General features: G+C 42.1%; 1 protein-coding gene across 1 annotated transcript in view; it reads right to left on the bottom strand.

Annotated features, from left to right (window-relative positions):
- Positions 1-27891, bottom strand: part of ABCA1 (ATP binding cassette subfamily A member 1) — a 121086-nt gene that overhangs the window by 7563 nt on the left and 85632 nt on the right. The window contains exons 26-46 of the mRNA XM_080940239.1: positions 26224-26272; positions 25926-26039; positions 24792-24940; positions 23138-23262; positions 21964-22062; positions 18383-18572; positions 17457-17551; positions 16368-16400; positions 15293-15398; positions 14081-14155; positions 13433-13602; positions 12146-12323; positions 8327-8442; positions 8073-8217; positions 6468-6591; positions 5074-5203; positions 4720-4840; positions 3923-3985; positions 3104-3210; positions 506-647; positions 57-191 (exon numbers count right to left, since the gene is read on the bottom strand). Coding sequence (XP_080796365.1) covers positions 57-191; positions 506-647; positions 3104-3210; positions 3923-3985; positions 4720-4840; positions 5074-5203; positions 6468-6591; positions 8073-8217; positions 8327-8442; positions 12146-12323; positions 13433-13602; positions 14081-14155; positions 15293-15398; positions 16368-16400; positions 17457-17551; positions 18383-18572; positions 21964-22062; positions 23138-23262; positions 24792-24940; positions 25926-26039; positions 26224-26272 — 2466 coding nt within the window. The remainder of the gene's footprint in view (positions 1-56; positions 192-505; positions 648-3103; positions 3211-3922; positions 3986-4719; positions 4841-5073; positions 5204-6467; positions 6592-8072; positions 8218-8326; positions 8443-12145; positions 12324-13432; positions 13603-14080; positions 14156-15292; positions 15399-16367; positions 16401-17456; positions 17552-18382; positions 18573-21963; positions 22063-23137; positions 23263-24791; positions 24941-25925; positions 26040-26223; positions 26273-27891) is intronic.

The following is a 27891-nucleotide window of genomic DNA, read 5'->3' as shown; positions in this document are numbered from 1 at the left end:
TTTCAAGATGGAAGACAGTTTCCACCTCCTCTCACTTATACCCTCCTCACACTCACCAGAAACACCACAGGAGGTCCACCAATCAAAGCCATGGCTGTGGAAAGTTTCCGCTTGTTACCACCACTGTAGTTACTGGCATATTTTTCTCCATACTTTACAAGGCCCAGTTTTCGAATTGCCCATTCACCAACCTAGAGAGATAAAAAGCATTCATGTTTTTGTCTGGCTAAGTACTGTCACCATGCTTTCTTACACATAATGTAGGAAGGTTCTCTCATTGAATGGGACTCAAGTCTCAGCTATTTCTGAGGAACCAAAGGAGGGAGAAGGGACCTGCACTCTCTCCCTGCCCCCTAGCCTACACAAGCCTACCCTCCTCTGGAGTGGGTGCAGAGACTGCAGCATGAGCAAAGAAAAGCAGTCACAGGTTGCTGTCATGTATGAAGAAGGCATTCCATATAAGGGTGTCAAAAGAGATACTCCGGTTCTTTGGTTCCTACAATACCTTGCCAACTTCCTTTTCTGGGACTCCCCTCAAGAGGGCAAAAAACTCCACATGCTCTCTTCCAGTCAGCAGCTCTGTGATGGCATCGAACTGAGGACAGTAGCCCATGTTCTGATGTACTTCATGGATATTTGATAAGATGCTGTAAAGGGAGACAGAGCTAGTCAGGTTATGTGTTTAGCATATTCTGAGGAGAAAATCTGGCTTGACAGTTCTTTAACAAATATGCTTGTACAGAACAAATATATACCGGCTTCTGTTCAGAGAGACAGTCATTTCTGTCCCTTGGATGCCAACTCTTCCTATTAGTAAGGGTCCTGTCTCTGCTCTGCCTAGGTCATCTTGACTCACAACTTCAACCTGCAGGCTTGGTCCAGCATCAAAAGGAGTCTATAAAACTGCAAGGCAGTTTTTGCCTACAGACTCAGCCACACCAATCTGCAGCTTCAACACTAAGTCTCCAGTGCAAATTTGACTCTGAGCTGCTCATATGTAACAAGTCTTCTAGTCTTCTTCAAGACCAAGTAGTACCACTGAAGTCCCAGAAATGCTGGGAATGAGCTCTCGATGCCTTCTGCTTCGCATTCACTGATTTGGACATAATATTCATTTTCCAAACATTCTGATTCCACCAAATATATAATGCGGACTCCCAGTTTTTTATTCTATTTGTTTATTTAATTATAGACTTACTATGGTAACAGGAAAAAAATAAACATATAAATAATTTTAATTATACCTGTAGGGATGACCTCTATGTTCTATAAAGCCTGCAAGGCTAACAGTTGCTTTTATCTGAAAATTTTGACATTTGTATTCCAGTCTCATGGCTGCCTTTCTGTCACCTCCAGATAGCAATGAACTTGACATATAGGCACAGTCCTTTCTGCTTCTTTAGTATTCTTGGGTTAGCCTTCTGTTATGGTTTGGATATGCACAGCCCAGGGAGTGGCACTATTAGAAGGTGTTGACCTATTGGAGTAGGTATGGCCTTGTTGGAGTAGTTGTGTCACTGTGGGCATGGGATTTAAGACCCTCCTCCTAGCTGCCTGAGAGGCAGTATGCTGCTAGCAGCCTTCAGATGAAAATGTAGAACTCTCAGCTTTTCCTACACCATGCCTCCCTGCACACTGCCATGCTCCTGCCTTAAAGATAATGGACTGAATCTCTGAACCTGAAAGCTAGCCCCAATTAAATGTTGTCCTTATAAGAGTTGTCTTGGTTATGGTGTCTGTTCACAGTAGTAAAACCCTAACTGAGACACCTTTATTCTCAAGACTTAAAAATAAAGTGCCCATGAACATTGTGTCTGTCTCTCACAGCTACATTGCCCAAGTCAGTTATATAATCAGTAGCTAAGATAAACCTTAGGATGGGTCAGTTATTGTCTCTGCATATTCCAGGAGCTTGGTACTAGAATAAAACTTGGAAGTCATCAATACTCCCAGAATTTCTATTCTTTTAATGCTCCTTTAGATTGCTACTGAAAAATAAGTAAGAGACAGGAGGAGATGGATGAGTTCATTATGCTCCTGACTCTACAATGATATGGACTGTATCTCTAGCCAGTGTTGATGAACTGTGAACAATCTCCTGTTACTGGGTTGTGAAAGAAATTTGGTAGGTCACAGCCAGCAATGTTTAAATGGCATGGCGCAGAATAGATTATTATCTACTAGGGTACACTACAAGTGGTAACACTAGGTGGGTGCCATTTTTATTCATTAGGTGTACCTTTGCGTCTATTATGTGTATGGTACATTGAAATGTAAAATGCATTTTTTGTATGATTGTGAATAGAAAAGTTCAAAAGGTAAAACTTACATCTTTATTCACAGAAAAACCCAGGAGAAGCCCCACATCTTTAGAGTACTCAAGGAAAATACCACCTAACAGGTCTCTGATATGTAGCTTTATCCACAAAGATTAATAAATGACTTAACAGTGGCTTTATCAATTGGTACACACTTTAAAGAGGGCAATTAAACAAGTTTAATTTTATCTTCTAACATGTAGGGAATTTTCTGAGGAAATAACAGAAATTATCTACAAGGATATATTTATATAGTAAATAGTAGAAACTAATTAATGCCCAACATTTATGAATTGGTCAAATAAACATATTTACTTGGCAGAGTTTCCAGATTTTAGAATATATAACCCATTGCAAAAATCTTCATTATGAACCCACTAATAATACAAACTCAAAATCTCTATAGAGTTGTGATCTGTTATGACACATTTAGGTACATAACAGGTCTGAGCTGATAGAAAAGCTCTAGAACTCAGCTGTGATTGTGTAATTCAATGAATTTACTAAAATCACAGAACTATTCTCTCAGAAAAGGGAAATTATATGTATATAAATTATAGCAAAATAAGGTTTTAAGGAAGAAGGAAACCGAAAGAAAATGTAACAATAAGGCTGATTTTTAGGTAGTGAAACTGGAGGTGATTTTAAAAGCTTTTGAACTAAAGTCATTTCAATAGTTTTGCAAACTATAAAACTGGGGATAGACAGTCAGAAAACAGCTATATATTTCTTAGAGCCAGAGAAAGAAAATCCCTGCAGCAAACACAGGCTGCGTCTTTTCCCACCTGTTTTTGTTAAGGAGCGCATCCCCTCTGGTCACAGTGGTATCTCCAGTCAGCATCTTGAAAGTTGATGACTTCCCGGCTCCATTAACTCCCAGGAGTCCAAAGCACTGGAAAGCAGAGTAGGTGAGCTGTACAAACTCCTAAATCTCTGTCTGAACAGCCTGAGAAAAAACAGCTCCCTGGGCTTGGATTTGCTTCACCATTGATCACTCCTAAGTATATGTGCCTGTTTGAGTGTGTGTGTGAGTGTGAGTGTGTGTGTGTGTGTGTATGAGTGTGTGTGTGTGTGTGTATGTGTGTGTGTGTGTGTGTGTGTGTGTGTGTGTGTGTGCGTTTGTGCACTAGAGGGAGGAGAGGAGGGAGAGGTGGAAGGAGAGGAGGAAAGAGTTAATGTATGGACTATGTTCTATGTGGTCATTTTTATAAAGACTGAGTCATCAAGTTGAGACCAAGAGCAGTCAAAAAGCCAACTGGTCAAATCTCACACCTACCACCTACCCTGACTAAGAATATTAAAAAGTCCAAAAAATAAGCAAAAGGAGAATGTCTACTTTTGACCCTACTTGAATTTCATCCCTCAATGGATCCCCCAATGTGCGATCTGGAGGCGCATGTTTTCTCACACCGCCTCAGAGTGTCCAAACTTGTCCTGTTCTGACACAAGAAGTCCTTGTACTCTCCATGACTGACTGCTTCTCACAGGCACACATGAAGAAGCCTTGGGAAGCCATTTCCCATAGTTACAGACATTGCTGCTTGATTCAGCAGATATGGTCTGAATTAACAGAGACAAACACAATAGGGGCACAGTGGACTTACCTCTCCGGGAGGGATGCCAACGCAGATCCTGTCCACTGCAGGCTTCCGCTTCCTTCTGTAGATCTGCAACCAAGGAAATACAGAAATCATGCACCTCAGTTGCTCCGGGCTCTCCTAGTCAACTGTGGAAGAGGGGGCTCCAAAAGTCACACACATCACAGAACAGAACTCATCAGATGGCTGCACCACACACTGGGTGTGCCAAGAGACCTTCTCTGTCTCTGTAATGAGTGGCTTTTACTCTGAAACTCAAAATTGAATTTCTCTTTTATTCCTATTATGAGTCTTTTTTTTTTCTTAAAAAAAAAAAAAAAGACGGGGACATATTTTAAAATTAAACTATGTAAGGATGAAACCTAGAATAAAATGTTTTGATTACCATAAACTAAAGCTTGAGGGGAATGGTATTTAGAAAGGGCTGAAGTAGACTGTCTAAGCAATAGCTATAGAGTTGCTTTTTGAGCCATGAAAATTCAAAATCAACGATTTATTCTTTACACCTTGTCTAGACATTCAATGTTAGAATGTTTTAATAACTAACATAATGTAAAAGATGTACAATAAATATATCTAAAGAGTGGGAATTGCATTACAGAAATATTCCCAGTAGGATTCTTTAAAATTATGAAGTCTCCATGGTGTATTTTAAATAAAAGTGACAATGCTTAGTGTAGACGGGCATTTGGGGAAACACTGGGTTTTGTTCTGTCTTGAATGAAAGCATGTCAGCGAAACGCAAGTGAGCAGATAAAATGCAGAAATCAGAAGAGACTGTGGGGTCCACGGTCGCTGCCCACCTTGGTCAGTTCCTTGATCTCTAGGATGTCATTCTGCCCTCCGCCATCCAGAATCCTCTGTCTCTCCCGCCTCACATCCTCATCCTCATCGTTCAAAGGAGGAAGTTTCGCCTTTACAGGTCTTGAGAGAAATATTGTGTAAGGGAAAAAAAAATCAGTCTTTTCAGCAGCAAAATTCAAGTTTCTAAAGCACTTTTATCAAGCCCCCTCGCCATCATTCCTAGGGTGAATGGAGCCTGCTCATGGCTGGAAATCAGTTTACCTGGGTGAGTTCAGCTAAGTGCAGTCACCCAGGGCTCATGGGTGCCCTTTGTACCCGTTCAGTTCCTGAAAGAGCTCGGAGATAAAACTCACCTGGGCCTGATGAAAAATCGGTACTGGATCAGAACGGTAATGAGGAAGAACACCACCCCTTCCACGGCCATAGCAAAGAGGTTTCGTCCTACTAAGTCCCAGGAGAGTGGAGAGACGAAGCGGTTCTCCCCTATGAGACATGATGTAGACATCTGGTCAGGGGGAAAGCATCAGAAGTCATGGCCCTACTTCCTGTTTTTTGAGATGAAGATTCCCTTTGCATGCAGAGATGGCACTTGAGGTATGCATGGCTTTGTTGTTTGTGTGGGTTTTTTTTTTCATTTAAATTATTAATATTATGCTTAACCTTCAAGGCTAGCCTAATATACATTTCTAATTTTGGAGGTGTTTATTTTTCCACACTTGAAATACTGAAGGACTCTATATAAAAAAAGGAAGGTAGGGAGGAAGAAAGGAAGGAAGAAGGATTTGCTCATTTGGGAGGTCAGTTTCATACAATTTTTCTAGAAATACCACTCATAACAAGAAGTAAAAAGAGTAACACATGTGTCCACTGTTGAGGTTTCATGTGGAGAACTATACTTTAAGATATATAATATATAATCAGGTCAAAATTTCAGAGTTAATCAGCAGTAGATCTGTAAGTTCATTAGGATTGCTAAAATTTCCTTTTTATCAAGTCTAATAAGGCCAATAATTCTGGCTAATTTGGGGGAGGTCGGATCTTGTTTAATTCTAAGTTTTAAAAAGTAACAGGCATTAGATAATGCATTCAAAAGATGCCTCTTTCTGCAGCATTTAATGTAACCTAGTGACTGAAATTAGATGGTTTTAGAATAGTATCTCTTAGTTCTCCATGTCTACCTTTGTATCAGTGAACTGAAAACATCTCTCTTCTATGGTTTCCAAGTAGAATGGCCCATCTAACTCAATTAACTAGCAAATGAGTTAATAGTCACATAATGGCAGGAGATATTTTAACCATTATAAAAGTAGAAAAATGCTTCAATAAATTATCTCTTTAGAGACTACATAAAACACACATAGGAGCATACCTGCAGGTCTATGTTTTCTTAGTAGAATCAAAGGGGATGCCTTTCTTTTTGAATCTCTGGCCTTATCTATTTGCCAAAGATGTGGTTTGATTTTTTTCCAGTGATTTGGCAAGCTCACCCAGTGGCACCAGGAATTAATTTCAAACAATGCCAGCGTTTTCTTGCTTCCAAAAATTTCCCCCATTTATCTCAGTGCTGTCAGAGGCCCAGATAGATGCCTATGTGATGGGACTAATGGCACGCAGAGCAGCTGTGTTGGTATTGGCTCGTGACAGTTGCGAGGACAGACATCCTGTACCTTTCTAAAGCAGCACTCAGAGTGCTGAGGCCCAGGAAAACAAACACACCTCCACTGAAGCTTCCCATGGCCTTACTCACCAAACCTCTCCAGGGCATCAGCCATTGCCTGGTTTTTCACCATGTCAATGAGCCCTCGACCCAGGCAAAAATGTGGGAAGATAAGAAACACAGATTTCAGGATGTCGTTGATGTCATTAAGCTTCTGAAGATGAGAAGGAGAACAAAACATATCACTTATAGTCTAAGCTGGAATTCTATCAAAGTCTGAACTATGGACACAAAGAAAAGCATCTGCCTCTGTGACCTTTGAACGTAGATGCCCATGAAAAGCAGGGACATTTTCTTCAGCAGCTCTGGTGTCTAAGCGTGGTGACTTTTAATTAGTCACAAATCCACAATGAAACATTGTTTTTAAAGCAACCCACTCATATCTAGGTCAACACCTGAGTTTAGGATTTTGTTGGAATTTCAAAACCATCTTCTCAATTACATCAGAACTTATTATGACCCCTTAAGACAACGCTGGTTAAATATCAAGTCACAGTATCTAGAGATATTGTTCAATGGTTACTGAGGACCAGGGTTTGGTTCTCGGCACCCACTGGATGGCTCACAACTGGCTATGACTCCAGCTCCAGAGGATCCAACTCCTTGGTGTGGGCCCTGGAGACATTACAAACATATGGTGCACAGACAAACATGCAGGCAAAGCACCAATACCCATAAAATAAAAATAGAAAAAAATCCAGCAAAGTTGTTACTTGCTGGTTGTGTTGGGCCAGTACATGGAGGATGCTTACATTGTACTGAAGAAGAACTGAGGGTTCTGACAGTGCAGAGAAAAGAAAGCATATATCTTACTGGGTAAATGAGGAAAGCTTTACACTAGACTTAAATCTTAAAGGCTATGGTAGACACTTTCAGGCTCTGTGATAAAAGAAGGACATTTTAAGGCAGGATATGATGGTTTAAGGGAAAACTGAGCTGAAATTTCCAAGCATTGGGAAGGGATATGGTAGTGTATAGCCAACAAGGCACTGCGTACTGAGCAAGGGGCAACAGAGAGTCTTGTTTATGAGACTGGAACTGGAAGGAGTCAGATGAATAATGATGTAGTAAACAGCAACACATCTAGGATGGGTCCAAGAGAGGTATGAGAAACTGCAGAGATGTCAGTGAGTAGACAGAGAGGGCAAGAGAACTAACAGGTTCTAATGGGAAAGACTGTACCAGTGTGTCTAGTATGAGGTACCTATAAATGATTTAAACGGAATCATCCACTAGGCCGTGAGAACAGGAGAACAGAGTTCCAAGGGACAGTCAAAGCATCTTTGATAAAAATGAAAAGCGGCAATAGTGGTTGAAGTCCTGAAGATCGAATGGCATAGCCTGGAAATGCTGCCTAAACAGGAAAGCAAAGCCAGAAGAGAATGCAGTCTTTGCCAAAGCAACACTGAAGGAGAAAGAGGTATGGGAGAAAATAATCAAAGGGAACAGAAAGACTTGACTAGAGAAATACAAAGCACAGCAGGACTGAATAGAGTTGTATGTGTGACAGCATAGCTTGCAGAAGCAGAGGTCAGCGGTGTTGTTACGGGCAAGTGAAATAAAGCTAAGGAAAACCACCATCCTCTGGCACCTGGAGTGCAAGCCAATGGGACGTGCTCTGCTCATGACACTCACATTGTTTGTGAAGAGCTCCAGTACGAAAGTGGCCACACTGCCATTGATGCCGATGAAGAGGTTCACACTGGTGAGGACCACATAGGCGGTGCTGGGGATCTTGAACACAAAGGATGCTGGGTACATGAGAGGAGTGATTGACCACCTGGTGAGGCACAAACATGAGCATCCATTGGAGTCTTCCACCTTCCCGCTAGCACTGGGTACCATATGCCTCATCCCCTGGGAGAGAGCTCCACTCAGAATCACCTTACCCATACAACAAGAGCAGAAGGGCTAGCACAGGCAGGTTGGTGGAGGACACATAGGACTTCTGCTGGAAGCAGATGAAGATGATAATGACCAGCGTAGCAGGGACCACATAATTGCACTAAAAGAGAAAATAAAGTTGACCCCTAAGTCAAATATACAACATGCCCCGAGTCTTTACCACCATCCTACAAGAAAGAACAGATAGACATGTCAGAGAATAACTTTGACTTAATGAAGCCACATAAACTATTAATCAAAATTCCGGACAATACAGTTTGACAGGCATTTTACCCTTGGCTGATTTTATAAACTGCATGCCCTTTTTGTCTTTCCCAGAGCTCAGCCAAGGTGTCACGCTCAGTAAACTTACTGAAGAATGGATTCTCCGGGCAGAGTCCTTTCAATTTCACAGGAGGCAAATGAGTTTCCATTATTCTACCTAGAGATGATTGTGTCTGTGTCGTCATTAATGCTATATTATGGTCTGCCGGAGTTCAATCCCACATGTAATCTATTTGTGAGATAAGCACTCATAACACGAATGTCAGAACTGTTTCATCACACGGGGAATAATTTTACAGCCTGTCCTGACAGTGCTTCAAGCATTGAAATGAAGAAATAAAGACTTGACCCGGGGACAATTATGAAAATTCATAGCTGGCAGAGGGGGAGGGCACATGCATGGAATGGAGGTGATAGTGGATTGGCAGACAGTAAAAGAAAGGTGGCTTCAGACTGTCTCAGTCCCGCCCTGCCTAGTGTGCTTATCAGGGACTCCAACAGAGACCGGCTTGCAGCAGCCTCCATCTGGACTCTTAGGCGGGGAGGGTCAGAAAATAAATATAGAGTACAAGTAAGGTCCCTGAGGTCAAGGACTTGCTCTTCCACCTGAGTGACCTCTGCCTGGGTCAGCCAGACACCATCAGACAGGTAGAGAGCACTCCGTGGATTTTAAATGAATGAACTGCTACACCAAGATAAAAGAAAGAGAAATGCTGACAAGATCCAGTTTTAATAGCAGTAACAAAATGATCAGTTTCAAAAAAGTTGATTCTGCACATCAGCAAAGAATGAACAAGACCCTGATTAGCAATTCACACAAAACAGGTTTCACCTTCATTACCAAGTAGAAATAAGACAGGGCAATTTCTAAATGCTATAGCTCAAGCAGCAGTAAAAAGTATGAAATAAAGATTAGCTTTCTCTAGATTCTTAACCATGGCCTGAACACAAGGTTAATTCTGGGCTTTGCTTTTCAAAAGGAATATTAATAGATGGAACAATCAGATCAGAAGAATGGCAGGTCGTAGGGGCGTGACCTGATTAGCATATGCAATTTTGTTCTCTCTGTTGTCCTCCCTCAGGTCTGAGCAGGGTGCTCTCAGACTGTCTTCCATCTGAGCAGGGTCTTAGAGAACCTGGGTGCTCTCAGAAAAGTTTGTTTTTAAACGTCTGAGATGTTTATTGGGCAAAGAGTTAAATCTGCTTCAGGTAGCTGTGAATTAATGAAGGTCATAAGGGAATAGTTCAAGCTCATTTGCCAATAATTGGGACTTCAGGGTTCTGTGAAGTCGTTCATATTGATCAAAAAAAAAAAAACAAACAAAATGGGTAAACTCCAGTGGACAGGCAAGATGCTTACACAGTTTATGGAGTTTTCAGTGGCACATGGCTTCCTTTAGTAAAGCAAAAACAACAACAACAATAACAACAAAACCAGAACAACAACAAATAATACCCTGAGTCTAAGCTAAAATATATCAGATAAGTTAGAGGTCTGGCTTTTTTTTAAAGATTTATTTATTTATTATATATTTTATTTTTAAAAATATTTTTAATTCAATATAATTTTATATATAAAATATTTATATTTAAATATTACATATTAATATATTGCAAAATTATTCATATATTAATATTATAATATAGCACTGTATTTATATTATATTAATATTAATATATTGTGTAATATATTCATTATATATTAATAGTATCATATGTTGGGATTCTGTAAACCCCACCCCTCAGTTACCTAGCAACAGCCAGGTATACCCCACCCCTCAATTACCCAGCAGTGGCCAGGTATGCTCCGCCCCAGTGACCTGACACTATAAAAGGAGCTGCTTGACCCCTCCTCTCTCTCTTGGCCTCTCCTGCCCTTGTGCTCTTGCAGCCTTGCTCTCCCATTTCCCTTCCCCCCTCTCTCCCACGTGCTCATGGCCGGCCTCTACTCCTCTACTTCTCTCTCTCTGCCTCTACCACCCTCTTAACTCTCCCATGACCTGAATAAACTCTATTCCGTACTATACTGTTGTGTGGCTGGTCCCTCAGGGAAGGGATTCCCAACATGGACCCCTCAGAGGCATCTCCCTTGCCCTCAGGCCTCGCCGCACCTCCATGGGCCATATGCCCCCCACTCTCTTCATCCTTCCCCTAACATTGGTGCCGTGACTCGGATTGACTCGGATCGTTATCCTCTCACAACATTGGTGCCCTGTGACTCTTCCTTTCAGTGACTTTTCCTTTCATTGGTGCCCCGTCATCTTTTCCTTACATCATATATTATATATTTATTATTATAAGTACGCTGTAGCTGTCTTCAGACACACTAGAAGAGGGCATCTGATCTCATTACAGCTGGTTGTGAGCCACCATGTGGCTGCTGGGATTTGAACTCCAGGACCTCTGGAAGAGCAGTCAGTGCTTTTAACCACTGAGTCATCTCTCCAGCCCCTCACCCCCCACCTGGGTTTTTAATGAAGGTCTTTCTACTGTAGTCTAATTTTTAAAGGGAATGCTGGTTATACTTATGTCAACTTGACACAAGCTAGAGTAATTCAAAAGGAAAGAACTTAAATTGAGAAATGCATCTGTAAGATCTAGCTGTACGGCATTTTCTTAATAAGTGATTGACAGGAGAAAACCCTAGGCTGGTGGTCTTGGGCTCTATAGGAAGAAACTGAGCAAGCCATGGCTCCAGGTCTGACAAGGCCTTGATAGAAATAGAACAACAAGGTTCCTGTCCCTGGAACAGGGCCAGCTAACCAGGTCCCACCCAGCTTAACAGAGGAAGGCAAATCACTCAATTCTTTTGCAATGTTAAAAGGACCAGTGGGGTTGCATTGCTACTGATTCATAGGATAATCAAAAGGGAACCAGGAGCAAATGACTGGATCAGTGTGTAAAATAAAAGACTGGGCTTAAGATCTGCAAGAGATGCACAGGAGAACTTTTCAGAATAGTAAGAGAGAACTGCTTGGAGAGCTGTCTCAACAGAGAACAGCTAGAGATAGCTGTCCAGAGAGAGAGAGCTGCCTGGAGATCTCCACAGAGAGCAGATCAGAGAGACGGAGGGCAGAACAGAGAAAGCAGATGGAAAAGCCACCACCAGCAGAGCCTGGACCTTCAATTTGTGAGTCCTTTGACACTCCCAGACACTTCTTCCTGGAGCCAAGGCTGGTCCATGGCACCATTAGGAGCAAACCAGTAAGCAGCATGCCTTCATGGCCTCTGCAGTAGCTCCTGCCTTCAGGTTCCAGCCCGGCTTGACTTCCTGTCCTGACTTCCTTTGATAGGGGACTGTGATGTAGAGTGTAAGGTAATAGTTGGTAATAACTGTAGTCATGGTGGTCAGATGGTCACATGATGTGCAATTATTTTTAAGGCTAGCATTCTGTTTGGTGTCATGGAAGGCATTCAGCAGACTCTCCTTTTTCCTATTTTATACAGATTTAGATTAAAGAGGACACATCCCAGGGTCAGTGGCAGGCTGCGTCTGCATAGTCCCCATGGAGATTCATACAGAGATGATATGTCCTCACCATATCCCAGACAAAATTGGAGAGCCAGTAGATGACGGGCTTCACACCACTGATGAACTGAAGGTGTTTGGCTTTGCTCACACGCTCCTGGATCAGAAACACAACAAAGCTGGCTGGGACAAAGGACATCGCAAAGATGACACAGATAGACACGAGGACGTCGACAGAGGTGGTCATCCTAGAAGAGAAGAGACAGTAAAGATTAGAACCTCGGATGCAGCTGGGGACATGGTAAATAATTTGCTAGACAGAAGTACAGCCAAAGCACAACCGATACAATACCAGTCACCAAACGTTTTATCTCAGGGTCTAAGTATTTCCAGGTAACATTAACCACGTCATCACTGGATAATGTTAAAATGGGTCCACTCCCATAGTGAAACTACAGAACAAAGTGTGGGTGTGGTCTAACAGCATTCACTTCTCTCCAGTTTCTGACCTTAGAGTATCGAGTTGTAAATTCCTATCTACAAAGAAGGCATGGCTTGGGAACTATTTCAAGGAAGAATCCCATCTGGAAGCTAGTTATACAAGTAATACAAGTATACTCTAAGTAAGTGAAAATATGATACATATATCAGGCTAAGACATAAAAAAAAATCACACACACATGTGAATATGAGTGTAACAGTCTAATATCTAAAAAAAACCCATTATACAAAGTCTCTTAAAGATCCCGATATTCAACATTAATATTCTACAGTAGTTATATAGTAATGTGCCATTCCCCCCATATCCAAGAGGGGATCTAATATGCACTGTGCTGGGTGCTGGCTGTAGAAATGTATACAAATTACTTCATTTAATATTACATACCTAGGAAGCTTAGACACCAAGTTCAAGTCCTTTCATTCCAAGACTCTATTGACCTTAGACTTTTCAGACATGTACAGGAGAACACACATGCATGTGTGTGTGCACCACACACACATACAGGTTTCAAGAAAAAAAGCTATTAAATGCATGTTTCACTGAATTTAAAAACCTCATTTTCGAGCAAATGAAATATTAATGGTAATTTAATAAGCTTTGGATTTCACTAACAGTTTTAATTCCTTATATGTGAGTTTATCAGTGTAATGGTTTTCATATATACGGTCTTCATTCTTCGAGTCAAGAAAGCCTGCCAGCCAGTTTGTAAACTGATCATTTTCTGCCCAGAGTCTAGATCAACCCAGGCTTATATGATGAGCTCATCTCTAGCTCTTAAAACCAGCTTTGCAGTCTTTTCCCCTGGTGCACGGTCACCTTTAATGCCTTCACGCCCATCCATTCAGACACACTTACAGAGCCACCTCTGAGAGCTGCTGCTTGGTGAGGTTCAAGGGATGGTTGAAAGCAGTAATCCCATACTGGCTCGGGTTCTCTCCCTTCTGCAGGTTGGCCCGGAGGATGGCATTGTTGATGACGTTCAGGAAGGAACTGATAGCATGCCAGCCCTTGTTATTGAACCACACCTGAAGTAAAACAGACCAGCTTCAGGGTAATGCTGCCAAACCGCGTTCCCGGAAGTGACTGTATAACACAATGTATATACACAAAATGTGCATGGAAACTTCAGAAAGGAATCCCACTCAGTGACATACCAAACAAAGGCATTATGGAGGCAGGATCCATTGGTGTCTGGACTTTTACATTTTTAACTAGTTACCCACTTAGACTTAGAGGCAGCCATGGTTGCCACCTTCCTGCTGCACAGGAAATGGACATTTAAACAGCTTAGGTAGCTTAAGGCAAAGACCACACGGTTCACTTGCAAAATCTCACGGCAAACCAAATTCTCTTAGTCACTATGCTGTATCATCTATCTCACTGGTGAAAACAACAGTTTGCTCTTTTCTACCACAAAAGTCCCAAGCCACTTGACCATGAGATTTCAAAGAACATATGATTACTGTTTAGCAAGAGGCTGAAAGAACGTAGGCAAGGGTGTACCTTGACATTGTTTTTGGTATCCAGTCCGGTCATGAACCTTCCCAAGCTGCTGAGAAACCGATCTGCAGAGCTGTCCTGTAAACAACAGAGTCCTGCCTCAGTGGCGTTTGTTTGCACAGGTAAGAGGTGATCGTAAGCAATGAGACAGCCCTATGCCGACCAAAATGACTTCTACCATTCACTGAAATTAAATCTAAATCCATTACATATGTGGTTCCCAACCACTAGAATCCACAGCACTAATACTGCCATGATGTCACAAGTCATAGAAAATCAATTTCTCTCTCTCTCTCTCTCTCTCTCTCTCTCTCTCTCTCTCTCTCCCTCCCTCCCTCCCTCCCTCCCTCTCTCACTCACACACACACACACACACACACACACACACACACACACACACATGTATGTATAACCTAAATCCCCAACATTTTGGAGTTAGAGAAGGATCGGCAGAGAAGAGTGCAGTCTGCTCTTCCAGAGGACACAGATTCAATTCCTAAAACCCACATGGGGGCTCACAACCATCTGTCACCCCAGTCTCAAGGGAGCAAATACACTCTTGTGGTCTCTGTGGGCACCAAGCACACACATGGTATATAGACATGCATGCAGGCAAACCACACATACATATAAGTGAAAATAAAAAATTAAATTGTCAAGATTTTTTTTCTGAGTCTCTTTATTTTCCCAAGAACTAAAACCCACGAGACATGCAGACGCTTCCTCTGGCTTAAGTGCTCTTGGTCCAGTACTACTACTGCCCAAAACCACAGAGTCCATGTCACCTGACAATTTCAACATGGAAAACCTGAGATAGAGGGAAATAAATGTGGGCTTAGCCGCTCTTGAAGCCCACCCAGCCAACCAACCTGGAAAGTAAATTAACTCATTTTTTCCATTTCCTGTCTAGTCAATGGCTGTTTTAGGAAACTGTTTGAAATTCAATTTATTTCACCCACTGGCTAACTTATCAGTGACTGTTGTAAGAGTTTTCAATCTCTGAGTTCATTTTTGACTTACACTTTCAGAAATGTGCTAGCACACACACACAGTCACACACCTGTGTGCATGCATGTGCATGTGTATGTTGGGTGTGAGTAGTCTGGTTGATCTGAATTGTTTTGTATACAAACCTTTTCAGACCACTATCACTACTCTTGTGTCCCAGCAATTCCAGACCCATTATTCTGACATGTCTCGGGACTGATGATGTACCTTGGTCAGCTTCAGGAGTTTCTTCATTTGCTTGATAGCTTCATTAACTTCTTGGCTTGGAGGAAGTGCTTGAGAATTACTGACACCCAGGGAAAACCCACCATACCTAAAAAAAAAGGTTTGCTGTTAAAGCCAGACAGAGTACCCAAGCCATTACTCACAGCAGGAATCACAACAGTGCACCAGGTTCTCTGGGAGCCACTTATTATTCAAACTAGCTGCAACATTTGCCTAAGATAGTTGCCCCCTCGGTGAACTCTGGCCATTTTAATTCTCAAGTGCTGCCCAGCTGGGAAGGCCTGGAGCTAATGACTCAAAGCAAGGCATCCTTGTCATAGACAGGAAGACTGGAGGGTGGGCAGTCTTGAAGCTAGGTAGGGTTTAAAGACTGGTCCTGTTTTCCCTGGCATTAAGTGTGCCTATGACTGCTCTGCTCAGAGCTCCAGGGACCATGATCCCTGGAGAAAAGGCAGGGGGAAAACTGAAATTTGAGGTCTTTTGAACAGCTGCATGGACTACTCACGACTTCAAGATTTCCTTCCCTACTCTCACCTGCGCCTTCAAAATCCAGAAGGGAAAAAAAATCAGTGGAAATATGGTTGAAATCAATGCTTTTGATGACTTTCCTTTCCCTCAAGACCTCATGTCATATGAAAGGCCTGAAAGGTTTTCCTTGAGTCCCTAGGCACCCTTGGGAATCTGTCTGGGGAAAGAAAGTACAGCTAGGATAGGTTTTTTCCTTCGTGACATTTTACTTTCTTAAGTCTCTAGAGGCCCACAAGAGATTTCTGAAACTCCTCAAGGAAATCACTATATCAAATATTTCTGAGGGCTCCAGAGTAAAGAATGTGCTACACAAATCCCACAGTGAATCTAGTGTAACTCTTACTGTGCCCTTGTGTGTTCCACAGGTCTGCAGCACTTCAGTGCCCCTCATGGTGAGGTGACACCCAAGAGTGTGCACATAGCAGACAGTCCTCAAACCCATGACTGTCTTGACCCAAGATTTCTACATCAAAATCGTTCTTCCGAGACTGAGTGATTCAGGGGGAATGGGGAGAAGGGACTGACTTACCGAAACTCATTCACCCAGATCTTATTCTTTAAGCTGCAGAAAGAAAAGACAAACCAAACATCAGGGCTAGAAAGCACAGGTCATATTGATGATGCAACAGTAATCATCAACTTGAAGACAAAATACAGAGACAGGTGATCCTAAAACTAGGCTTATGACCAATGCTGTAGAGCTGCACCAAGAGTCACATAGTAAATTAAGCCAATTTAAAATCCACCTTACAAGCAGGCATGGCGGTGCATGCCATTAATCTCAGCACTGCACTGAAGAGGCAGAGGCAGAGGCAGATGGATCTCTATGAGTCTGAGGCCACCCTGATCTATATATAGAGAGTTCCAGGCCAGCCAGGACTAATGTAGTGAGACCCTGGCTTAAACAAATAAACAGACAAATAAATAAATAAATAAATGCCTTACAGACCCAGAGACCTTGTCTAAAACAAACAAACAAACAGACACACAAATAAATGTATTACTGACCCAGATGTTACTAATCTAAGAGCTGTTTGCTGTGCATCTCATGTGGAGAGCTGTGGCCTGATCTTAGTCTAGCATACCCTTGTCATTTAAAGTTAGTTCAAATGGGGACGTGACACCTGACCGTTCTCATGGGATGGAAACGGATTTTCTGAGCACTAACTAAACACTGGTCACTATTTGGTCATATCCCAAGAATTTACTAATCTCTTTAAAGGCTCCACATGGAAGAAAGGCATATGTCTACCCTGACCTCATTTTTGGAGCCATTCAGGAGAGAGGACCTACAAGTCCTTGATTGTGTCATCTCTCTTAGCCCTCGCCACAAACTTTGGAGTGCAACACTAATATCAAATGTAAAAAATTAAAATTCACATAAGATAAGATGTTATGAACATAGTGGGTCAGAATTTAAATCTGAGTTCAGATTTATTTTCACTCTAAAACAGGCAGCCTCACCCTCTAAGCTGAACTTTCAAGGCTCACAAGCCCTCATGTCATCTTGTTTAACTGACAAACATAATGTGCTAAATTTCCCACAGAACCATGAGTGTCCATTTCCCCACCACTCAAATCTACATGTGAAGAAAGCCAGGTTTCAACAGGAAGGTACCTTTTTGCTATGATCTGCACGTATGTCTTCACCAGATAATCTGAAATATTCCTTCCAGTCAGATTCTGAAGGATGTCTGCAGTTTTCTGTTTTCTCTGTCAACACACAGAAACCAAGCTCACATGACTTATGGGTAAGTATCAGGACAGAAAACAGACAAAAACAATAGGGGCCACAGGGCCCAGGCAAGACCCTCAGCCAGCCACCACCAAGACCATTGGCACTTGTCCCTCACTTATGCCAAGCCAAACTCACCCCCAGGAAAGTGTTCACTGTATATCTAGACGGGATTCTCCGTATCACCAAAATCCTTAGGGAACAGCATCATAAACTGCCCAGTGAATTATTTTGTACTTCGGAATTATGTTGGTAACTGGACCAGTTGATTTTAAGGTGGCAAGCATAACTAGACCAGTTGATTTTAAGGTGGCAAGCAGTACTTCTTTAAGGCTGCTCACCCACTACAAATTCCCTGACCCCCATCCTCCAACCTAGATTCTGATAAAAATGACAGACATCGCTATTGTTCTGAAATTTTCAGGGGAAACAAAACAAACAAACCAACAAAACCAAAACAAAAGAGAAACCAACTCAGATCTCCCTCCAAACCTCAGAGCCCAGAGAATATCAGAGTTGATGAGCTAGTTTGTGGCCCATTTATTCTAAAGTGAAAACACAAGGAGTTAACACAGCCAGCAGCTCCAGTGTGGCAGAACCAGGGTAGGAAGTTGTACCTACAAATGCTGTGTGTCAGGCACTGGCACAATGCAGCTCACACACCGCTCTCAAAACCCCCTTGCTTTTCTCAAGACAGGTCAAGGCAGAAATAATCCTGACATCACGTCTTGCTCATTCCTGTTGTCACAGAGGCTACAAGGCCCTACCCTGAGCCAACGTCTTGGTCACACTGACAGGGACTCACTCACCTGAGGAGGTGGCATCCCCCCTGCCCCTGGGGGACACACGGGCAGCATCTTCTTGATTTTATCACTGCTACACTGGCATGAAGGTGAGGGGTTCTTCATCGTCCAGTTTCCATTTTGGAAGAGATCAATGATGGTCTGGGGCACTGGGCCAATGGTCCAGCTCTCCTCCCCGGCCAAGCAAGGGGTGTCTCTGCAAAAGGAGATGTACAGAGCATTGTGGGCTCTCCTGAGAAAAGCCCGTCTGTCCTGGATGCTTCCAGGGCTCAGGTTTGCTCTTTAGTAAGGATCCACGCGCCTCATCCCACCATTTGGAAAACAGTTGGACTTCATTATGTTTGCTCTCATAGAAGCCTGTGGAAGCTGGGGAATCACAGACAACCCAGGAAAATGGACATGAACAGGCTCCAGATGCTCACGCTGAGCTCTGTCCAACCTAGCTAACCAGCGTTCGTTGAGAACACACAGGAAGAGTCTGCTATGTGCTGCACAGTGTTCTGTATCTTTGAGAGTCTGGGGAGCAATACAGACTCTCTGCCTTCATGGATTCCTCATGGCCAGAAGGTGTCGGACAACAAGTCAACAAGTCTAATTTTATACAACCCCAGATAAAGCAAACACAACTGGAGTGTATGGGGAGAAAGCAGATCATTGAATCTGCTTTAGCCAAAACATAAACAATAAGCTAGTTAAAGAATTTGTATAATAGTGGACTGGTGAAATGCCTCATAGCCAAACCTATCTCTAGATCTTGTTTTACTCTGACCTCTGTACATGTATCATCATACACACACACACACACACACACACACACACACTCAAATACATAAATTAATTTTAAAAGACTTGGGGAGAATGAACAAACATGCCAGACAGCAGCTGTGGGCAGTCAGATACAAAAATGCCCTGCAAAGAAATGAGTGTATATATTTGATGAAAAACAAGAAGGTCATGTGATGAGCCCTAAGACAGACTGATGAATGAGAAGATGGAAAGAAGAGGAGGAGCCATACAGCACAGTCATGGTTGGAAGCTTGTTGAAAATCTTGTGGAGAATGGCAAGATCCAATTGGTATAATGAGCAGAGAATTGGGGAGCTCAGCGGAGTGGGAACACTCACTGTATGAAGGGCAGGGTTGTCTCCAAGCATCCTCAGAGACAACACAAAGTGTTAATCTCTGTCTAGTCCCCTGAACTGTTTGGTGTGAATCACAAGTCCCTTGCAAACTCAGAATTCATTTATCCCTACTGATAAAATAAGAGCATAAAATGACATCCTTTCTAATCTCTCTTCCATATTTCCAATTTTCAAGATTCCACAATTTAAACTATAGACACAATCTTTATATCTCTCAATTGTAATATCTCACATGTGAGCACATGTGTGTGTTTATAAGTATGCACACAAGTGCGTTTTATGCAAATAACTTCTCATTTTCTCTTTAAAGACTCTTCCCTAAAATATTTGCCCTTGTGAAACTGATACCTAAGACCTTTAAAAGACAACATGCTGAGACCAACTAAAGACCACTTGAAAAAGTAACTTAGAATTCTCTGTCCTAATGGTCCCCAGGAACCTAATATCTGAATTTCAATCTGAGATGGCAGAATGAAGCTTTGCCTTTCAGACTGCTTCCAGCAGAGCACCCAATGGTGTGCAGATAGCACACACACCTTCTGATGTCATGGACGTTTATCTCTGCAGGCCAGCTGTCAGCTCAGTTCTCTTTCCTATTGATCTGGCCTTTGCTGGAATCAATCCATTAATCCATACAGTTCATCTTACCAGCAAAGGACCCAGAGACCCAGATTACCATCTTACCTCATCCATCTTTCCTACAAAATCTTCTCATGGAATCCCAGAAAATGTGAAGTCAAGATGAATCTATGTCCTTCTTCACCCCCAGAATCTTTTTAGTTGGAACCTATATTGGCTGCTGGGTTTACCACCTTGTAAGTACTAAAGATATTCAGTAACTATATGCTATGGTTTGAGTTTTCAATATTTTTCAAAGGCTCAAATGCTGAAGGCTTGATCCCCAAACTGTGGTGCTACTGGGTGCTGACAGAGTCTGGAAGTCACAGGACCTAAAAAAAGTCAGTTAGGTCACTGGGGACATGTGCTCAAAGAAAATCTTGGGACCCTAGGCCTCCTTTCTCTTCTTTTGCTCCCTGGCTTGGCTTCTACGATATAAGCAGCTACTATATTGTAAAGAAGCACACATTTCCTACTATGATGTTCTACCTAACTAGGGACCCCCAAAAGATCCCTAAACACATAGCCATCAACCATGGACCAAAAACTATGACACCACAAGTCGCCAGTAAAACTCTGTTCCTTGTAAGTTGGTTTTTCTCAGTGACAGGACATTGTCTAACACATCATCTGATACTGTGATGGTGTGAATGGTCCCACAGGCTGATGTTTGAATATTTGATCACCAGTTGGTAGAACTGTTTGGGAAGGATCAGGAAGTGTCGCTTTGTTGGAGGAGGTATGTCACTGGGAGCAGACTTTGAGATTTGCAAAGACTCATGCCATCAAAAGACTTCCTGTTTGTGGATCAGGATATGAGCTCTCAGCTGCTGCTCTAGCAAATCCCTCTACCTGTTACCATGTTCCTCACAATGATGGTCATGGGCTCCTATCCCTCTGGAACTGTAAGTACCCACCAACCCTTCCTCCTTTATGTTGCCTTGTCATGGTGTTTTATCACAGCAACAGAAAGGTAATTAAGCAGATACTAATTAAGAGCTGATCAATACACAAACTATTCATCTCCAAATCTTCTAGGTCTTACATAGACACAGCCATCATGTTCAGTGCTCTGACACAAGATCAGGCTCCTTCTCCTTTGCTGCTTGGAATTCAAAGTTTCTTTTCTGTATTTCTCTTATCACCTTGTCAACTCTCCACAGCTCCTCAGCTACCTACAACTCTGTGTGTGCTTGTGGACCTCAGGTGCAGGTTCTCTCTGGACTTGCAAACCCAAAGCTCCTTCTGCTAGGTCCAATTCCCTCCTCACCTCCCCCCATCTGTGGTTTTACCACAGTGTACCCATCCATGGCCTGTTTCTTTGGTACATGGAGAGTCAAGTGGGCATATTGCTGAGTTCATTTACCTACTATTTAAACTAGTCCTGAAGGTGTGATAAAAATATGCAACTGCATGAAAATAAAGTATCTATTGCTATAAAAATACAATCAGTATGTCATGTCTGTTGGTGAAAGTAAAGAAACTAATAAGCAAAGCTGCAAACTGAACACTCTGCCAGTCTACCATGGCATTCACATATGGATCTAGGTCAAGGAGAGAAGGGAAAAGCATTTGGTCAGTAAGTAGAAACTGTGATTTAAAATCAACATCACATCAGAGTAAACAAACATCAGTAATGATTTGCCATATAGGATGTTAGAAGAGTCTATTTGTACCTAAATTGATTTGGTTGTCCGCTGGCTTTTTTAAAATAAAAATTGACTGAAAGAAAAAACTGGCCATGGTCACAATGAAACAGGTAACACCAGCAGAAAGAAAACCAGGTGACCATCATGAGAAGGAAGCTCATGTCTGAAGTATAACTCACGGTATTGGGTTTCCTTCCATACAACGGGTTCCGAAGCCTGGATCTTTGGTTAGAGCATTCAGGAGTGCCTGGGTGCCCATGTCCTCTGGAGCATCATTACTGCAGAGAGATACATGAGAGACATCTAGATCAGTAGATCACCTAAACCAGGACTTGGAGGCAAAATAAGTCTTCTACAGAAAACAACTTTACTAAGTACTTTCTGAGGAACAAGCTTCTAAAGCTAAAATAAATAATGCACAGAAGCCACCTGCAAGGAGCTTCAAGCATTTGACATCAGGGTAACTTAAAATACCCCCAATGAATCATGTACAGAAATTACCTGTGAAGGCACACATGCACATGTGTGCACATACATACACGTGCATACACACTTCGTTTGAAATAAAGAAAATCATTAAGGATTAGTATTTCAAAACTACTTTGACAATGACCATTTGACACTGACAACTAGGACTTTCAAAGAACAGACAGGAAGATTTTTATTGATTATTTGTATGAACAATTAAAAAGTCCAAGCAATAATGAGCCTAGATCACAAACCAATGCCATGATCTATAGCTGTAGCTATGGGTTATCAACTGGAAATAGATCAAACAACTTTTCAACTATATTAAGATAAAAGTGAGCTTGAGCAAAAGAGGCTAATAAACTATATATGACATATATGTATCCTACACACACAGACACACACAGAGATTCTAAACCTTCCCTCTATAGCACTGATACTTTCTCCCATCTACAGACCTACCAGTGCATCAGACCTGAAGAAAACATGCACTCAACAAGGTCTAGAAAGTCCCCTATCTTTTGATTTTTTTAACAGGACTGGTATGTGACAGGAAGCATTCTTTCCTAACGACACCCACTTAGGTAACATTCTAACTTGAAAGGTTTAGTGGTTACTGAATTAAAGCACATTTGGTCATTCCTGACAAGAGCCCAACAAGACAAGAGGAAATAATTGCCCAGCAGAGGTTCACCTGTATTTTCAAGTATCATTTACTATTGCTCTTTGCTACAGAAGTGGCTTGTATAAGAGCCTGAACCATCCTGAGAAAACCCATTCCACTACAGAACTGTGGATTCTGACTCCTTGGCTCTCAGTCCACCAACACGCTAGTCTGTTTCAACCCTCTCGGCCCACCGTGAGGCACAGAGGACAGAAACATACCTGACAAATGTATACTGTTCGTTATACATCCAGGGCTGAAGTTCCAGGCTGGGGTACTTGCCAAAGGGTGGTACAATCAGGCTGAAGACCAGGGCAATACAAACAAAGACAGCTGGCAGGACAATCTGTAAACAGGCATTGGAGAGGGAAGAGAGAACAGAGCCACTTAAGTCTAACCATCCCCATAGACCAGCAACACAAGAATAAGGGATACAGGCATGGCCCAAGGCTGAGTTCAACCAATGGGAGGCAAAGGAGACTGGAAATTAAGCTTCCTTCTCCCAAGGTATGTCCTGAAGCTGACAGAACAAAGACAGAGGCTATGGTCACCCAACAGAGGCACAAGCCGGGAATGTCACAGAGTAAAGAGTCAGTGACTGGCTCTTTTAGACCTAATCCTTTTTCCCCCTCTAAAGACTGAGAAAAACCAGCCTGGATCAGACTCAGAAGGCTGAACAGCCTTGGATTGGGAGCCAGAAGACTGAATCCTGGTTCCGCCCCCACTGCAGGGCTCCTATATGACATCAGTAAATCTGAGGACCAAGAAAATGAACCCAACCCCCCCACCAGAAGCAGCAGCAGCCAGTGTCTCTCCTATGAGCACCGTGAAAAGCATAATTATCTAAATTCTTCCTCGAAATTCCCCCAAGCTTTATATATCCCTCCTATGAAAACAATGGAATGTATGGGTCAACTGCAGGATTCCTTTCTGAGAGATTTAGCCTTTAAAACTTCAGTGATCCCATGATAACCCTGCCTGTAGGTGTAACTCAGAAGTAGAGAGCTTGCCTAGAGAGCCTGTACCCTGAGGATCCCCAGTGCCATATAGATTCAAACGGTGACTCTGATTATAATATTCCTGGATTTTAATACAGAAAACTATCACTGGATGAATAATTCCACTGAAAGTGCTGTAGTGAGAATCAGCTCCTGTCATATTGTATTTCGTGGTTACTGGTGGCGTTAGTATCACTGTCGCCATTCACAAACTAGAGCCTTATGGATCAGAGGGAAGTCAGCCTGTGATTCACTGAACCAGATTCCAACTCCGGGTCTGCAGGCTTCACCCTCATGCCCTGCATTAGTGTTCCCCAGGTGGTCTGCAGGGAAGACCTGATGTTCTCTGTAATTCTCCATCTTGTCAAACGAAATGACTTTAACCCATCAAGTCAGCATGCCAACTGTGATGTGGGGAACCTATGTGACAGTTCCATTCCTAGCTCTCTCACTACTCTTTCCATCAGATAATCATCAATTAGAAAACAAACAAACTACCATGTTTCTAATAAGTGCACTGCCGAGCACAATTCGGCATGGCAACCCATATGTTATGAGAGCTGAATTTGCCCAAATGGTATTTCTAAACTGTGTCCCTTTCATGATCTCTAAATTACACCCTCCTCCCTGAGTGACATCAAACTCCATGCTTAATAAATTAATTTCATCCTCGTAACAACCCCATATCATGGCTCATTTTCAGATGAAGTAATTGAAGCTCATGGAAATCACTGCCCCCTCTCCCCCCCAAATGGTAAGAAGCAGACACAGAATGGACATACAGCTAGTAAGGTCTCAGGACATACACCTTGACTCCAGTCCTATCCTGCCTTCACTAGTTCCAAAGCCTGAAGTCCCTGACGGCAGCATATCTCACCTGAGCAAAGAAACCCTTCCTGCTCCGCCGGGCAATCAGCAGTCTTTTCCACAGAAGGGCCACAAACTGTTGTTGGGTAAGTTTCCAGCCCTTCAGCTGGTAGGAGCCTTTGCCATCCATACCACTGAGCAGGTCTGTCTCCCTGGATTCTGTAAGAAGCAAATATCGAGGTTCAGCTTTCATCGAAAGGACTCAACTCTTCTCCTCTGCTGTCTTCAGCAGCCATCTTAGAAACTGGGGCTTGAAGCCCTCAGTACCTCACAGAAGTAAACAGGTTTTGTTTTTTGGAAAAGCCACATTTAAGAAAAAACTCTAACTCCAAGTTATATTTCTCAGCATGTGAGCTTTCAGTCCTTGTCTGATGAGCACAGAAAATGAAGATGCCTTAGGACAAGCGAGGACGTGCTCACAGATATCAGATGTTCCCATGGAATAAGTTACCACCCGTTCTGACTTGGGTCATGTAGGCTGGCACACACTGCTTATTAGTTTATCTCTTATATTCATGGTAAAAAAAAAGTGGAGAAATTTAAAACATCCAAGTCCTGACAATGAAACATGAAGTAAGAATAAAAAAAAATCCAGAGTCATAATTTTCTGTCCTCACCAAAAGTTGTCTAGAAACTAATGACTCGGAACTGAGGTTCTTAGACAGTGTACAAATTTGTTTCATTTCATATTGCCCTTCTCCGTCTCAACCACATATGGACACAGTCATCAAAAATATGTATGTCAAAGAACACAACCCCCTCTTTTATTCCTTCAAAATCAAAACACCCATCCAATACATTTTCATTCAATGCTTAAGCATTCAATGCTCAAGTGTGTAAGAAACTGGAACCCTGCAGAGATGGCAATAAATAAATAAATAAGTAAATGGGTTCAAAGCACAGATGGGCCACCTTCCCATACCCATCTGAGAACACTGTCTATTAAATGAAGTGATAAGGGTGGGCTTCTTCAGGTTTGACCAGACATCCCACAATGGAAAAGGGGCTCTCATCTTCTTCACTTTTCTTTGGAACCTGTGAGGATCTGTGATCTTAGCCAAAGGCCACCAAAGAGATAACTAAGAAACACATAAAAGACAAACTCAAGTTCAAACAATAGAACAAAGACCGTGCCCATGCGAACCTGGGTCTATGTCAGAGTCGTTCGGATCAATGGCATCGTCTTCTGTAAAAGGGTGCAGACAGCTCTGCTTGTCCCCAAAGGCCCGTCTGTTTCGTCTTGCTGGCAAAGTACCATCTAAATGGAAACAGAAGGCATCCTGCTGTTTATTTTTCTGTAATACAACAAACTTTCCTGAGCAAACCCATACACTAAAAAAAAAAAAAAAAAAAAAGACTGCATTAGACCAAGGCACAACAGTGGTTAGCTCCAAGAGCCTACAGAAAGCCCACGAAAGCGCTGTGCAGCCCACTCAAGTTACCTGAGGTCTCGGCATCCACCCCACTCTCTTCAGCCACTTTGAGGAATATCTGAAAAATTAAGGGAAGATACAATATAAGTAAATACTTGCTTTATAAAAAAAAAGTTATCACTTCCCAGATTATGCTATAGATTCTCATGTTAGACTCTTAAGATAAAGATGGAGGCTGTATTTATAAACAATAGTTTTCTCAGAAGAGAAGCTGTTGGGGGCAGAAAGCATTTCTTCAGGTGTGACAGCTATCAGTCCAGACAACTCTTTCCAAAACAAAACAATACATTACCTATGTCTGTAAGACACGTTCATTCTGAACCTACAGAGGACGAGGCCAGTTGCTTTTATCAGGCCTGTGTTCCCAGACCTTTGAACAGGACAACATTGTGATCCAAGACAAAATGGCCACAAGGAAACGACCTTTCTTATTTCTTATTCATTAGAAATAACATTATAGTAGAGGGAAATCTGAAAGAAGTCACTAATTTCCAACCCTGTCTACAGACCACTCTGTAGGAAGCATGCGACAGAAGTTCAAAGTCATGTCTCCAAAAATCCCAACTCAAAGGGACAAGAGAGGAGCTTTAGAACCTCTATTGTCATCACAGATGACTCTCCTGCACAATCTACTCTGGGAACCAGCCAAGGCAGCCAATGTTTACACCCATCCCAGGCCTCAAGTCTTGTGATGATGTATTGCCACACGATAAAGATAATCTGGGCTTTGAAGCCCCAAACCTCTAATTCATAACCCTAGATCAACTTCATTATTAATTCTCATCCTGCTATGACCAGTAAATAAGCTTTTAGTGTTTAAAACAAAAGGCCACTAATGGAGTGACACCAGTACACTGACCACACTCAGGCCACACCCCATACACAAGAGTAGTCTGCCAACACAAATAGATCCCATGGGCTTATTTTGTCTTTAAGAGAGAGAATACAAAGTTGGGTAGGTAGAGAGGTGGGGATGAGGGATCTCGAAGGAACTGAAAGAGGATCATTAATATGTATAGAATATAGTCTCAAAGAATAAGTAAAAATATTATTTAAAAAATAAAATAACAGTGGCTAGAGATATGGCTCAGAGGTTAAGAGCACTGACAGAGCCTGAGTTCAAATCCCAGCAACCACATGGTAGTTCACAACCATCTGTAATGGGATCCGATGTCCTCTTCTGGTGTGTCTGAAGACAGCTACAGTGTCCTCATATAAATAAATAAATCTTAAACAAATAAAATACTACTACTACTACTACTACTACTACTACTACTACTACTACTACTATTACTAATAATAATAATAATAATAATAATAATAATAATAACAATAATAATAATAATATAAGAGGCCAAAATTTGAAGAAGAGCAAGGGAAAGGGAGGATTCGAAGGAATGAAAAGGGGAAAATTCTATAAGTAAAGTACCATCTCAAACAAAAACGAAAATACAAAAATTATCAAGTTCAACACCTGGCTCCAATTAACTATCCATAACTGTCAACCATTTACTATGTGTAAGCAGCATTGTCACCTGGCCACAACACTTTTCACACCAGGGAGCAATCCTAACACTTCTATACACTGCTGTCTCCCACTACTCTTATTTAGTGTTTTTCTGGGGCTACCATTACCCAGAGGCCAATGACTTAAACTCTCAGTAACCAACTCTCTGG

Source organism: Micromys minutus (genome assembly GCF_963924665.1).
Source record: "Micromys minutus genome assembly, chromosome: 28".
In the NCBI taxonomy this organism is placed as follows: domain Eukaryota; kingdom Metazoa; phylum Chordata; class Mammalia; order Rodentia; family Muridae; genus Micromys; species Micromys minutus.
This window is presented reverse-complemented; position numbering and strand designations above follow the sequence as displayed.